The 16084-nt window shown below is 46.1% G+C and overlaps 1 protein-coding gene across 6 annotated transcripts in view; it reads right to left on the bottom strand.

The window, feature by feature from the left end:
• Nucleotides 1-15558, bottom strand: part of plekha7b (pleckstrin homology domain containing A7b) — a 652966-nt gene extending 637408 nt beyond the window's left edge. For 4 of the 6 annotated variants that reach the window (XM_086007862.1, XM_086007863.1, XM_086007864.1 and 1 more), the window contains exons 1-3: nt 15361-15558; nt 15159-15235; nt 14935-14992 (exon numbers count right to left, since the gene is read on the bottom strand). In XM_086007862.1, coding sequence (XP_085863988.1) covers nt 14935-14992; nt 15159-15235; nt 15361-15443 — 218 coding nt within the window. In that variant the 5' untranslated portion in view covers nt 15444-15558. The remainder of the gene's footprint in view (nt 1-14934; nt 14993-15158; nt 15236-15360) is intronic. The other 2 variants (XM_086007867.1, XM_086007868.1) reach the window with 1 other exon arrangement.
• Between the last annotated feature and the right edge of the window lie 526 nt (nt 15559-16084).

Raw genomic sequence — 16084 nt, 5'->3', positions numbered from 1 at the left:
GGTATAGCAGCGTGACAAGAGGCGACCTCGTATAGTGATACAACAGTGTGAACAGTGATAACCATAGAGTAATGATATAACAGTGATAACTAGAGTGTAACGATAGTGAACGATAAAAGTGGTTTACCACATTCACCCCTTGTTTAGATTTGAGTCCGGCGGGGTGAAGTGTACTACCAGTTCTGGTATGTCAGTCTGTCCAGAGGCCTCGTAAGCCTTTCTGATCGTCGCAGCGGCGGTGTTGCATTATCCGGTGTTAATGCTGGTATCTGCGTGGTCGGCGAAGGCTCGTGGGGTTCCGGCATGCCGTCTACCTGGTCTGGAATTGGGTGGGGGGGGGGGGGGGGGGTGAAGGTGGTGTCTCCGGAGTGCCCGAGGTCTCGTAAGAAGACTGTGTCCTCCCGCCCGTCTGGGTATGCCACATAGGCGTACTGGGGGTTGGCGTGCAGGAGGTCCACCCTCTCGACCAGGGGGTCCGTTTTATGGGCCCTCACGTGCTTTCGCAGCAAGACGGGCCCCGGAGAGGTCAGCCAGGTTGGTAGCGTGGTTCCCGTAGTCGACTTCCTGGGGAAAGCAAACATTCATTCATGGGGGGTGGCGTTGATGGCAGTGCATAGTAGTGACCGGGTGGAATGCAGCGCTGCCGGGAGGACTTCCTGCCAGCGGGAGGTTGGGAGGCCCTTAGACTTTAAGGCTAAGAGGACGGCCTTCCATACCGTCGCGTTCTCTCTTTCTACCTGGCCGTTCCCTCGGGGGTTGTAGCTGGTGGTCCTGCTTGCAGCAATACCTCTCGCTAGTAGGAACTGACGGAGTTCCTCGCTCATGAAGGAGGAGCCCCGGTCACTATGTATATAGTTTGGGAACCCGAACAAGGCGAAGAGGTCGTTCAGGCATTTAATGACCATGGTACTGGTCATGTCTGGGCAGGGGAAGGCAAAGGGGAAACGGGAGTACTCATCAACAATGTTGAGGAAGTACACATTACGGTCAGAGGACGGGAGGGGCCCCTTAAAGTCGATGCTCAGGCGCTCGAAGGGGCGGGTGGCCTTGATCAGGCTTGCTCTGTCCGGCCTAAAGAAGTGCGGTTTGCACTCGGCACAGGTCTGGCAGTTCCTGGTCATGGTCCTGACCTCCTCGATGGAGTAGGGCAGGTTGCGGGCCTTGAAGTGGTAAAGTCTGGTGACCCCGGGGTGGCAGAGGTCGTTGTGGAGGGTCTGAAGTCTATCACTTTGCGCGCTGGCGCATGTAATTAGTGACAGAGCATCGGGGGGTTCGTTCAGCTTACCTGGCCGGTACAAGATATCATAATTGTAGGTGGAGAGCTCGATTCTCCACCTCAAGATCTTGTCATTCTTGATTTTGCCCCTCAGCTTGTTATTAAACATAAAAGCGACCGAACGTTGGTCGGTAAGGAGGGTAAATCGTTTGCCTGCCAGGTAGTGCCTCCAGCGTCGTACCGCCTCCACAATCGCCTGGGCCTCCTTCTCGACCGACGAGTGTCGGATCTCAGGGCCCTGTAGGGTCCTTGAGAAGGCGGCCACCGGTCTCCCCTCCTGGTTAAGGGTGGCGGCTAGGGCGAAGTCGGATGCATCGCTCTCGACTTGGAAGGGGATGGACTCATCCACTGCGTGCATAGTGGCCTTGGCAATGTCTCCCTTAATGAGGGAGAAGGATGTGGACTTCATGAGGGGTCTGGCTTTGTCCGCATAATTGGGCACCCATTGGGCATAGTAGGCGAAGAGCCCCAGGGTTCTCTTCAGTGCCTTTGGACAGTGGGGGAGGGGTAGCTCCATGAGGGGGCGCATTCTTTCGGGGTCGGGGCCGATGACTCCGTTCTCTACTACACAGCCGAGGATGGCAAGGCGCGAGGTGTTAAACACACATTTATCCTTATTGTAGGTGAGGTTCAGCCGTTGGGCCGTACGGAGGAATCTCTCCAGATTAACATCGTGGTCCTGCCGGTCGTGGCCACAGATGGTGACGTTATCTAGATAGGGGAACGTGGCGTGCAGCCCGTTCTGGTCAACCATCCGGTCAATCTCCCTTTGGAAGACCGAAACCCCGTTGGTGACGCCGAAGGGAACCCTAAGGAAGTGGTAGAGGCGGCCGTTCGCCTCGAAGGCTGTATACTGGCGGTCCTCAGGGCGGATAGGGAGTTGGTGATAGGCCGACTTAAGGTTGATGGTGGAGAATACCCGGTACTGCGCAATCTGATTGACCATATCAGATATGCGGGGAAGGGGGTATGCGTCCAGCTGGGTGTACCTGTTTATGGTCTGGCTGTAGTCGATGACCAGGCGGTTTTTATTGCCGGTCTTAACGACCACGACCTGGGCACGCCAGGGGCTGGTGCTCCCCTCGATGATGCCCTCCTTCAGGAGACGCTGCACCTCAGAGCTAATGAAAGCTCTGTCCCCGGCGCTGTACCGCCTGCTCTTGGTAGCGACGGGTTTGCAGTCGGGGGTGAGGTTAGCGAACAGGGAAGGTGGCGGGACCTTGAGGGTGGATAGGCCGCAGGTGTTACGCGGTGGGCGGTTTAAAATCTGCTGGTTGTCGACTGAGTGGGGGGAGGGGTCCGCCGTATGCTAGCGTGACGCTTTGGAGGTGGGATTGGAAGTCTAGGCCTAGTAGGACGGCAGCGCATAGCTGGGGCAGGACGAGGAGTTTAAAATTTTTATACTCCGTACCCTTAACCGACAGGGTCACAACACAGTAGCCGCTGATGTCTGTGGCGTGTGACCTCGATGCCATCGAGATCCGGTTGCGCGTTGGCAGGACAGGGAGGGAGTAGTGGCTCACCGTGTCTGGGTGGATGAAGCTCTCCGTGCTTCCGCTGTCGAACAGGCAGGTCGTGGCATGGCCGTTTACTTTGATGTCCATCATCGACTTGGACAGGTGATGCGGGCGGGCCTGGTCCAGTGTGACGGAGGCTAGTGTATAGCTGAGCGAGTTGTTGTAGTCTGCGGTTGAGGCGGTAGTCGGGTCTAGAGGCACGGTGGCGGTCGGGCGTGGTGGGTAAAATGGCGTCTCCCACGAGGTTGGACAAAATGGCGGAGAAGATGGCTGCCCCCATAACTCACATGAGGCACTGCTGATGTCGGTTGCCTGTATCAAAGATGGCCGCCCCCATGACTCACATGTGGGGATGCTGGCCTCTGTTGCCTTGAAGGAAGACGGCCGCCCCCACAGCTCGCATGAGGCACTGCTGGCCTCTGATGATGCACCTCTGCAGGCCTTAGCGAAGTGGCCTTTCTTCATGCAGTTTGAGCAGGTAGAGTTCCTGGCTGGGCAGCGCGACCTCGGGTGTTTCGCCTGGCCGCAGAAGAAGCAGCCGGCGGCCCGATCGCGGGGGTCCGATGTCGGAGCCGGTACCGGGGGTGGCGGTCTCGATCAGGTCCGGGACGCCGACGCGGAGGTAGGTCCCAGGGGGGTTGCTGCGGGGGGTATCGCGGTCGGGGTCGGTCCCAAGTCCCAGGGTCGCGAGTTACAGTACCTTGAGTATGCCTCGAGGTCCCGATGGGCCACCTCTAGAGAGAGAGCGCGAGGGCTGCAGCTTTGTCCAGGTCGAGGTCCCTTGCTTCCAGTAGTCTTTGCCGTGAGTAGTCGGACCGCAGGCCTTTCACGAAGGCATCGCGGACATGGTCTTCAGTATTTTCTGCCGCCGTTACCACTTTAAAGTTACAGTCTCTGCCGAGTGCTTGTAGCACCCGTAAAAATTCCTCCACGGGCTCTCCTGGCTGTTGCGGGCGGGATCTTAGGTGTCTGGCATACATGGAATTTACCGGGGTTTGGTACTGTCTTTTCAGCCGGTTGATGGCGTCCTCGTATGTTTTAAGGTCCCGGATGAGTGCGAATACTTTAGGGCTCACTTGGGCGTTCAGAACTCTTAGCATGGATTTCTGAGGCACGCCGGATTCTCCCAGGTAGGCTTCGAAGCAGCTCAGCCAGTGTTCGAAGTCGAGGGCTGAGTTTGCTGCCTGTGGGTTTAGATCCAGGTACGGTGGTCTGAGGGCTTGCAGCCAGGCCGGCTGCTGTGGCTGTTGTAGCTGGGCGTCTGGCTGGTCGCTTGGCTGGTCGTTTGACTGCTCAGGTGTCGACATTTTAAAATTTAGCCAATAAAATTGATATACCTATCAATTCATCCAATGAAAAGCGACGAGTTAAGAAAGTAACTATAGGTTTTTATTGGCTAAATAACAGAGCCCACCCTCGTGGGTGATCGGATACAACAAAGGAGGAATGCCAGCCAGTCGACTACCTTTATACCTGGGCAGGTAGGTGGAGTCATGGGCGGAGTCAGCAGTGGTCAGCCCAGGTATAGCAGCGTGACAAGAGGCGACCTCGTATAGTGATACAACAGTGTGAACAGTGATAACCATAGAGTAACGATATAACAGTGATAACTATAGTGTAACGATAGTGAACGATAAAAGTGGTTTACCACACTGGCCTCCACCGCCCTCTGTGGCAGAGAATTCCACAGGTTCACCACTCTCTGGGTGAAGAAATTCCTCCTCATTTCAGTCCTAAATGGCTTACCCCTTATCCTTAGACTATGACTCCTGGTTCTGGACTCCCTGGCCATCAGAAACATCCTTCCTGCATCTAGTCTGTCCAGGCCTGACAGAATTTTATAGGTTTCGATGAGATCCCCTCTCAATTTTCTAAACTCCAGTGAGTATAAGCCCAATCGACACAATCTCTCCTCACATGTCATTCCTGCCATCCCAGGTATCAGCCCTGTGAATCTTCGCTGCACTCCTTCCATGGCAAGAATGTCCTTCCTCAGGTAAGGTGACCAAAACTGCACACAATACTCAAGATGTGGTCTCACCAAGGCCCTGTACAATTGTAGCAAGACATCCTTGTTCCTGTACTCGAACCCTCTTGCTACGAAGGCCAACATAACATTTGCCTTCTTAACCGCCTGCTGCACCTGCATGCTTACCTTCAGCGACTGGTGCACAACACCACCCAGGTCTCTTTGCACTTCCCCTTCTCCCAATCTATTGCCATTCAAATAAAAATCTGACGTCCTCTTTTTGCCACCAAAGTGGATAACCTCACATTTATCCACATTATAGTGGATTTGCCATGTTTTTGCCCAATCACCCAACTTGTCCAAATCATACTGGAGTTTCACGACATCCTCCTCACAGGATACCCTCCCACCCAGCTGTGTCGTCTGCAAATTTGGATATTACATCCAATTCCCTCGTCCAGATCATTAATAGATAGTGAACAGCTGAGATCCTAGGACCGATCCTTGCGGTACCCCACTAGTCACTGCCTGCCACTCGGAAAACGACCCATTTATTCCAACTCTTTGCTTTCTGTCCGCCAACCAGTTCTCTATCCAAGTCAATACCTTGCCGCCAATCTCATGTGCCTTAATTTTGCACGCTAATCTCTTATGTGGGACCTTATCGAAAGCCTTCTGAAAGGCCAAATACACCACGTCCACTGGTTCTCCCTTATCTATTTTACAAGTTACATCCTCAAAAAATTCCAGTAGATTAGTCAAGCATGATTTACCTTTTGTAAATCCATGTTGACTTTGTCCGATCCTGTCACTGTTTTCTAAGTGCTCTGCTATTACATATTTTATAATGGACTCTAGCATTTTCCCCACTACCGATGTCAGGCTTACCGGTCTATAATTCCCCACTTTTTCTCTACCACCTTTTGTTGAATAGTGGGGTAACATTCGCTACCCTCCAATCCATGGGTACTGTTCCAGAATCTATCGAGTTCTGGAAGATGACCAGCAATGAATCTACTATTTCTAGGGCCACTTCCTTAAGTACCCTGGGATGTAGATTATCAGCCCCTGGGGATTTATCGGCCTTCAGTCCCATCAATTTTCCGAACACCATTTCCCTACAAATACTGATTTCTTTCAGTTCCTCCCTTTCATCAGACCCTATGTTCCCCGGCATCTCTGGGAGGTTATTGGTGTCCTCTGTGAAGACCGAACCAAAATATGTATTTAGTTGGTCCGCCATTTCTTTGTTCCCCATTATAAATTCCCCTGATTCTGACTGCAAGGGACCTACGCTTGACTTCACCAATCTTTTTCTCCTCACATATCTATAAAAGCTTTTACAGTCAGTTTTTATGTTCCCTGCAAGCTTACGCTCATATTCTATTTTCCCTTTCTTAATTAATCCCTTTGTCCTCCTTTGTTGAATCCTAAACTGCTCCCAATCCTCAGGATAATTGCTTTTTCTGGCCAATTTATATGTCCTCTCCTTGGATCTTATGCTATCCCTAATTTCCCTTGTTAGCCACAGTTGAGTCACCTTTTTTGTTTTATTTTTGTGCCAAACTGGGATGAACAAATTCTGTAGCTCATCCATTCGGTCTTTGAATGTTTGCCATTGCCTATCCACCGTCAACCCTTTGAGTGCCACTCCCCAATCAATCCTACCCAACTCGCTCCTCAGACCATCGTAGTTTCCTTTATTTAAATTGAGGACCCTAGTCTCTGAGTCAACTACTTCATTCTCCATCTTAATGAAGAATTCGATCATATTATGATCGCTCTGACCCAAGGGGCCTCGTACAACAAGATTGCTAATTAATCCTTTCTCGTTACATAATACCCAGTCTAAGATGGCCTGATCACTGGTTGGTTCCTCAACATACTGGTCCAGGAAACCATCCCGTAAACACTCCAGGAATTCCTCCTCCACAGTATTGTTACTAATTTGGTTGGCCCAATCTATAAGTAGCTTAAAGTCACCCATGATGACTGCTGTGCCCTTATTGTATGCTTCTTCAATTTCCCTTTTAATGCCAGCCCCAACCTCCGGCCTTACTGTTTGGAGGTCTATATACCACTCCCACTAACGTTTTTTTCCCCTTAGTATTCCTCAATTCTACCCATACAGATCCCACATCATCAGAGCTAATATCCTTCATTACAATTGTGTTAATCCCTTCTTTAACCAGTAATGCTACCCCACCTCCTTTTCCTTTTTGCCTATCTTTCCTGAATATCGAATACCCCTGGATGTTGAGTTCCCAGTCTTGGCCATCCTTGAGCCACGTTTCCGTAATCCCAACCAAATCATATTCGTTTACCTCTATTTGCACAGCCAATTCATCCACCTTATTACAAATGCTCCTCACATTAAGACACAAAGCCTTCAGGCTTGTTTTTTTAACGCTCTTAGACCTATTAGAATTACTATTTACTATGGCCATGTTTAATTTAGACCGTTGATTTCTCTGCCACTTTTGTTTTTCTCCTTCCTATCTTTTGCTTTTATCCTTGTTTCCCTTTCCTCTGTCTCCCTGCTCAGGTTCCCAACCCCCTGCCATTTTAGTTTAAACCCTCCCCCACAGCACTAGCCAACACTCCCCCTAGGACATCGGTTCCAGCCCTGCCCGGTTTGAACTGGTCCCACCTCCCCCAGAACCAGTTCCAATGTCCCAGGAACTTGAATCCCTCCCCCAGCACCATTCCTCTAGCCACGTATTCATCTGAAGTATCCTTCTATTTCTACTCTGACTAGCATTTGGCACTGGTAGCAATCCTGAGATTACTACCTTGGAGGTCCTGTTTTTTAAATTTATCTCCCAACTCCCTATATTCCACTTTTAGGACCTCATCCCACTTTTTACCTATATCGTTGGTGCCTATATGCACCACGACAACTGGCTGTTCACCCTCCCCTTCCAAGATGTTCTGCAGCCGCTCGGAGACATCCTTGAACCTTGCACCAGGGAGGCAACACACCATCCTGGAGTCTCATTTGCGGCCGCAGAAACGCCCATCTATTCCCCTTACAATTGAATCCCCTATTACTATAGCTCGACCCCTCTTTTTCCTCCCATTCTGTGCAGCAGAGCCACCCCTGGTGCCAGGAGGTTGGCTGCTGCTGCCTTCCTCTGATAAGCCATCCCCCCCAAACAGTACTCAAAGTGGTGTATCTGTTGGAGGGGGGGGGGGGGGGGGATGGTCACAGGGGACCCCTGCACTACCTGCCTGCGCCTTGTACTCTGCCTGTTGGTCACCCGTTCCCTTTCTTCCTGTCCAACCTCTACCTGCGGTGTGTCCAACTCCGTAAACGTGCTATTCACGATGTCCTGAGCATCGTGAACGCTCTAGTATGCATCCAATCGCAGCTCCAGTGCCGCAATGCGGTCTGTCAGTAGCTGCAGCTGGATGCACTTCCTGCACATGTAGTTGTCAGGGAATGAAAAGAAAAATCAGCCAGCATTCCCAATCTTGATCACAATTTAATACCCCCCATTAGAAAGGAACCTATGAGAAAGCAAGGTTAAGGCAGGACAGAGCTCAGATGTGATGCCCCAGTCGTCAAAAAGCCTACCAACATTCAACTTTAAGACAAAATAGCCACTTGGGCAAGGTACCTCACCAAGGAGTCAATGTCTTGATGCCAGGAAAGGTAGAAAATTAGTAGAGAAGTGAGGAGGAAAAATAATGATACAAACGAATCTATTTTAAAGGCCATCATAACTTTGGCACTTACGAGCCAACTGACAAAATATCAATTGTACCTTGTGGGTCTTCATAACACACCCAAAAGTTTTCTATTATAATAGGGCAATATGAAATTGTGCAATGCTGCAAAATGTTCATGCAAGTCACCCTGTGTCCAATTAAACTACTTCACTGGTTTGTACGAGTAGGTTGTGCTGATAACTCAGTTGAGATTGAGTATTGACCTTGGGATTTTCTATATCTCATTACTAGACTGGGAGGTGCACTTAACTACTGAGCCATCAGTGAAGTACATGCAGCAACATAATCACATTACAAACTTTTAAATGCTTTTCCAATAACAGCCCAACCATATAAATCATGATTAATGTTTACATATTGCAAGTAGAACCATTTGGTAGTTAAATTTTCCACTTCATTTGGATGCACGCTCTTAACTGATTTTTCACCCACTGCATTTTACTTTAAAATTGTGCCAGGAATTAAAACGCACAGATACAAAAGGAAGAATTTTCAACCCAAACTAAAGAGTGATTTCAGTGAATTATCAAATTGTTTTATTCTTTTTCAGTTTTCTTCATAATTTTTCTCCTTTTCCGTCTTCGCCTAAAGATGTTCGGTACAGTACTGTGACCATCGTCCAGCACCTCATCTAAAAGATACCAGACAGATTCCTCCCCCCAAAAGAAAGTTAATTTTGTTTGAATTATTCCATTTTGAATGTAGTGCGTTCAGTCAGTTGTATCAGAGAGTGAGTGAGCTGCAGTGCCCTGACTGTCAGTGCCGGAGGTCAGCTAACTCAACATAGACTGAGAATTGAACTCAGCACCTTATTACAATGGAAGCCTCAGTGAGAATCTGAGGGAGCAAATCATGAACACAACCCTGGTCTGTTCCGAGTTAGCTTACCTGAACTGAGATGGACACCATAACTGGTCTCCGCACCCTAGACGCGAAACTTATAAAATTCTAACAGGACTAGACACAGGAAGGATGTTCCCGATGGTCGGGGAGTCCAGAACCAGAGGTCACAATCGAAGGATAAGGGGTAAGCCATTTAGGACAGAGAGGAGGAGGAATTTCTTCACCCAGAGAGTGGTGAACCTGTGGAATTCTCTACCACAGAAGGCAGTAGAGGCCAATTCATTAAATATATTCAAGAAGGAGTTGGATATATTTCTTAAGGCTAAAGGGATATGGGGAGAAAGCAGGGACCGGGTACTGAATTTGGATGATCAGCCATGATCGCATTGAATGGCAGAGCAGACTCAAGGGTCCGAATGGCCTACTCCTGCTCCCATCTTCTATGTTTCTATGAAAGGGACCGGGGGGGGGGGGGGGGGAACCCATCAACCACACTTCCCCCCGAACACTACTAAAAATATGCTTGGGTAGTCATTAGGTACAGACACAAGTTGGGCTCAGCTGGGAGGTGCACCACCTCCCCCAATGTCTAGGGTGACTAGTGAAGAATGGACAATGTACCAGACAGTAGCCAGCACCCATGAAACCAAACCACAGCAAGAAACAATGGAAAAGATAGAGAGAGAGAGAGAGAGAGAAAAAAAAAAGAGGAAAACTTAAGTCTACTGTTTTTGAATTAGTAACTGGCTATATATGTCAATCTGCACCATTCTGTTCTTCTGTATGAAAAAGATGCAAACTACTAGAAGATTTATTACAGCCAGTAGACTGAAAGATGTGCAATGTATCATGCTTTGTTAGTCTCATTCATGGATCATATTATTCAGCAGAATCCCACTGGACTCAACACTTTGTTCTCACTGTTTGATTCCATTTAAGTTCAGAATTCATTCCACTTTACAAGTCATCACACAAAGCTTCAAAATCTAAACAGTTTTTATTTTGCATAAAACACATGGAGGCAGAAAAGAAAGATAAAAAATTCAGGCATTTCCAATTCCCTGGAGAGATTTTTATATATTTAGTGTGTGTAAACAGCCACAATTTTCACTTCCCTCAACTTAAAATGTGGCAAAGGCCCATGTACCTTTCCCACAGGTTTACAGTGACAGTGAGTGAACTGAACACATCTGGCAATGATTTGCTCACTGGTGATTGTAACTGCTTCATAAAAATCATTTAACAATATCCAATTTGTGGTACAAAGCTTTAGGTTTATTGAAACAACTACACACCAAACAAGAAACAGGTTTTGAAATCCAAGGTCAGATATGTTTTTGAAATCTATAGAGTTCACATTTATACAGCACTCTGTTACAACACAATCTCTGTTGAAAAACTACTGGAGCTTAGCTGTCTTTGCCCCCCCCCCCCCAACATTATATTTCAGAGTACTAAGAGATCACCTTGTTAACAAAATCTTAGCAATACAAACCACTTTACCAAGGAGACAGAGACCATTTCAAAAATGTATTTTGGTTCCTATTGAAGAAACATGTTAGAGAGGCCACAGTATATTAGAGCTGCAGGAATCTACAATGAAGTCTTTTTCAATATCTGGGTAGGGGGCTAGGAGCTGTGGTAAACTTGCTTGGTTTTAGATAGAACAATGAAGGAGGAAAGGTTTTGCAGGGGAATGAATTTCTGCAAGCTATGGTCTAGGGGGCACAGCAGAGAGTATACTGAAGCTCTGGCACACAGAGCGATGGAGCACAGAAACAAGCTCTCACTTGCAAGTCTTCATGATGCTGACATGATTATTCTCAAGCACCATCAAGAAGGAGAGAAGGGGACATTTGGGAGGTAGCAAAACATAGGGAGAGACACGTCAGGATTCTTTTGTGTACCTCTGGCACCAGGCTAAGAGTGACACAGGTGTAGCCTATGTCTATACTTTGGTGCACAATTAACAAAAGTTAACCCTGGAAACTAGAAGAGGTGGTAAGGGTATGAATATATATTCCACTAGAAAAATTGTGTTTACCCACACATTTGTCTTGCATATTTTGTTCTGGGTTAGACAAGGTCACTGGCCAACATCGACAGCAAGTGTATGAGTACAGAGCCTGTACATTGGTGAAAATGGCTGCTACGGAGAAAATAAATCTTTCCAAAGAATGGCACTAATAACAGAAACCTCTTTATATCAAAAGGGGGAATAATATATAGTAACTGCAGGACATTGTAGCACTATTATGCTACAGAATACCAAATTCAAGTCAAGTCAGGCAAGTATCAAATGTCTTACCTAATCAAAAAAATAAATCCACACCCAAGTGTTAATTCACTCAGGCTTGAATAAAATACAGCTTGATCCCTGCAGATTTGTCTCAGCACAATTTATGAAATCTGTTACATTAAATTCACTTAACACAAGGAATTAAGAAACTAAAAATGATTAAAAAATGAAGATTTAGGACAACTTTCAGAATTTACCCACATGACCACAAGTTAACAATATACTTGTATATACAAACCTGTAAAACTCAGAAAAACTGATGAACAGCTTCAAACTAACTGACAACTCAAAAAACATACAACTCAAAAAAACACCGTCTTGCATAAAAGTTATGTGACCAAGGACACTGTTTCAAGACAACTGAATAGGTTAAACTATTTGTATTATGTTGGATATCAAGATTTTTATTGATGATTTGGAATCACATTTTCCAATTCAATAGGTTTTGCCTGTGAAAACTGAAACCCAGTACACTCGCACATCATACGAAAAGTACTTACAGTTGTGAAATGCAGTAGGGCATGAACTGGTCATGACTTAAGCAGCAGCTATACCCAATATTCGATCAGTTGCATTAGTGGGGGGGGGGGGGGGGGGGGCGGGTATGAAAGGGGAAAGTACACAAAAATCATTAATTGCAAACTGTCCACTTTTTGGGTGGAGAATTTTTTCACTCCCACCCATTCATGCTGCTCGTGTGGCGATTACTAAAATAGCTTTCTGGTTCTGGCTGACTCTTGTATGGGATAATGGGGATTCTGGCAGGTAGAGGGTTGGAGGCAACATGAAAGGGTGCACAATTTTAACACTGACTGGCAGCCAGAATCCTCCAATCCATGACGCGGGGATGTGCCGTTTGGCCCAGATAATGGATGTGCACCACCAATTGACAGAGAGCGAGGCAGGTGAGGGCTGTCGGGGGGTGGATTATCAAAGCCACTGCAGGAGGGTCAAGTAAACCAAGCCCTCAGACACAGTTAGAAACAGGACAGAATAGCAAGTGTACCTAGCCCTGGGGCACAGAGACAGGACAGTTATCATTCTATCCATGTCCCCAGGACCTAGTGCACTCACAGTTCTGTGCCGTCTCTAACTGCATCCAAGGGCCTGGTTCGCTCACCCTTTGCCCAAAGATTCTAATAATTTGTTCCCCTGGAAGTCCTCACCTGCGCTACTCTCTCCTCCACTTCATTCTCCATCGATTGACCATGCATATTCATGACCTGGGTCAAAAGGCTGCTCCTGCCTCAAGGGTTTGAAGGATTCTAGCTGCCAGTCAATGGTTGCCATTTTAAAACAGAAACCAGTGCCAGCTTGTGTTACCAATCTATCAGAGAGTCACCCAGAAGCAAATAAAATGATGTTAGTGGACACCACACAAGTGACAAAGCTGGCTGTCTGCTCAAAAATAAACTATATTTACTGTATTTCAGGGAGTCTGTATTCAGAGGGTACAATATTTTATTAAAGTTATTTCAGCATCTGCACTTTGCATCAGCTACTTGATGACTAAATGAACCACAGGTCTTACAACAAAAGGAAAATCAAGGACAAGAAAAGGGCAGCTGTCCCACTGAAGCATGTCCTTCTGGAATTCTAACCAAATATCCTTTTAACTGTGTTTTGAACACCCTTAAAGTTTCTACTGCCTTGCCCAGATCATTCTAGACATATCAGCCTTTACATGAAATAGTTATTTATGATAATTATCTGATTTAAATTCACTTTTCACTAGTTTATACTTATGACCTATGGTCCTACAAGTTGAGCATTATTTTTAAGTAACATTCTGATCTTAACTAAACCATTTAATAATAATGCAAAGAATTTCCCAGAATGATCGTCTTAAGTTCTTGCAGTCAGTAACATTTGCCTCAGCTACCAAACTTAAGCCCTTCACTAAACACATGCAGATGGAAAGTGAACATGGTGAGCTACACAAAATCTTTGGAGCTCGTCACAAAGGTGCAGACACCATCACAGGGAGTTATGACATATACAGGCGTGGCTCCAATCAGCATCTAACAGGAAAACAATATCCTGGTAGTTTGCTAAGCAGCAGAAAAAAACTACCAGTCACATATCAACACCCCACTTAGAACACAAAAAGGCTTGTATTTTACATTCATGAACATGATACAAGAATCCATATCATCAGATAAATCACCAATGATTTTTAGGAGCTTTTTATCCACAGGCAATGTGGATTTTTTGTACATTACACAACTAGGAGACAGCCAATAGAGAGGTGCAGAAGAAAATCTAATTTGTGCTTCAAATGAGAAATGTAAATGCTCTAGCAGGTTATATGATGCCATCAGACTCCTCTCATCTGTGAAACCATCTCATAATTCACTCCTACACATTACAGCAAGTTTCACGCATACAAATATAAAATCGAGGCACAACTTCACATAGAATACAGGAATATATTATTTTTTTTAAATCAGTACTACTTGTTTTTACTAGGGAGTGGAAAGAAAGCATTTTAGATTTGAATTAGACACTGCACAATTCACTGCGAGGGGCTGTTTATCACCATAGCAACCATACAAATTCTAAAATTGCAATGTGGGAAAAAATATTGTGTCATTACAACGCCTTTTTGTGAAACGACAAAGCAAAGATTAACATCTCCTACATAACTAGTCACTGGAGTAGTCCGCACAATTCATAAATTCCTCCTTTACCCACCACACCAACCCCATTCATAACACCCAGAGACACTGGCTGAGTTTTTGCATTGTATGGTTTTGCAGTTTCACCCAGCCGGGGGAACACAGTCAGCCTGATTTGCATTGGAACAGAAAAGGAGAACACATTTATCTGCTTTCCTTTTTCTCTGGTGCTGTATTAAAAAATACTAGCGCAACCTGGAAACGCCACAAACAAAATGAGGCTACGTCTTCTCAAAACTGTACGCAAGTTCAAACACTGCAACTATCAAACTCACAGGTTGTAAAACTTCACGTGACGACCTGTTGCTTACATTCCACGATCATATGATCGCCTCAGCAATCATTAAATATTTGCACCAGCCAGAAAGCATCCAATAGTAAACGCAACCGGTAGTAAATTCCACCTTATGATTAACCTTTGTGCTCTCACTTGAATTATATTAAATAAAAGGCCTCTTTTGTTTTTAAAAAAGCAAATCCACCCAACAGCACACCCACTGGAAGCAAGACAGGTGGATCTGAGGCAGAGCGGGATTTGGTAACTAAATATGTTATTTGCCTGATTCACCTGCTTGGGAGTACTACAAGTTTGCAACAACAAAAAAAAGCAAGCAACTCACTTAATGAAGTAGCTGGCTCCTTCTTCACTGAACCCTTCCTCCCATCCTCGAGGTAGATCTGTAAATAAAGAGGGAGAGAGAGAGAGAGAGAGAGAATCCCCAGTCAGCGGCTGAAACTTTGTATCTTTTCGCCCGTCTCAATTGCAACCATAATATATATATAAAAATAATAAAGAGAAACTACCAACTTAAAAAAAAAGTTAGTAAAGTCTCGCTCGACCCACCTGATCGGATCATATGGCCGGAGTTGACAGGTTCGGCAGTTCGTGGATGTAACCAAGTGGTGGTTTGTGTTTGATCGCTGCGGGAAACAAAACAAAGAGAGACACACACACAAATAAAATAGTATTTTTAAAAAAAATTAAATCATTGAACGTTTGAAAGCGACAAGACTCTGCGTGAAAGTTGCTCTGGGGGTAAACGTACTCAATGAAAAAGATACGACCATCCCTGCAGACGCCGAAAGACCAGTAAGCAGGTAGCGTCTCCCGCCTCAATCCAGCCGCCATGATCCTGGCATGAAAAGCTCCCTCCGTCTCTCAATGGTCTCCCGGATTATCGGCCCTCGATCAAGGACGCGCCGCGGGGTTAAAGGAGCAGCTCGGGTTTGTGTCCGCCGACGGAAAATAACAATAAAAAAAACTCAATCCCTTTAAAAGAGGAACAAGCGCCGATTAACACGTCAGCTGCCAGAGAAAGAGAAGGAGGTGGAAGCATATACTGATAACAAGCCGCGAAGGAACAATCACTCATTATACACCCTTTCTGCAATGTTTAGTATTGCATACCTGTTACTGGCTACATTGCATCAAATAAATCATCCCACTCTTTAATCAGATTACATATCAAATTTCTTTATCAACCTCTACTGCAAATTATAATAGAATGGATTTTTTTTGGTGTTATCTAGCTAAACATTATTTATTGAGAAGTTTGCAATGTCAAAACTGTTATTCCTCTTGCATAATGGTTAAAGTGGCATTTGTTCAGAAGGGGCACCCACCACCCACCCTAAGGTTGCCAACACGCCAGGATTGTCCCGGAGTCTCCAGGAATTGAAGATTAATCTCCTGGACACTGCTGCGAGCAACCCTGGAGAAAAATAATAGGGGCATTATTAAAAAAATTATTTGAACACTTGTTTATTAGT

The sequence above is a fragment of the Somniosus microcephalus genome, chromosome 15 (genome assembly GCF_052327205.1).
Source record: "Somniosus microcephalus isolate GS21.2 chromosome 15, FLI_Smic_1.0, whole genome shotgun sequence".
NCBI lineage: Eukaryota > Metazoa > Chordata > Chondrichthyes > Squaliformes > Somniosidae > Somniosus > Somniosus microcephalus.
Note: the sequence above shows the minus strand (reverse complement) of the source record. Positions and strands in the feature narration are given on the sequence as shown.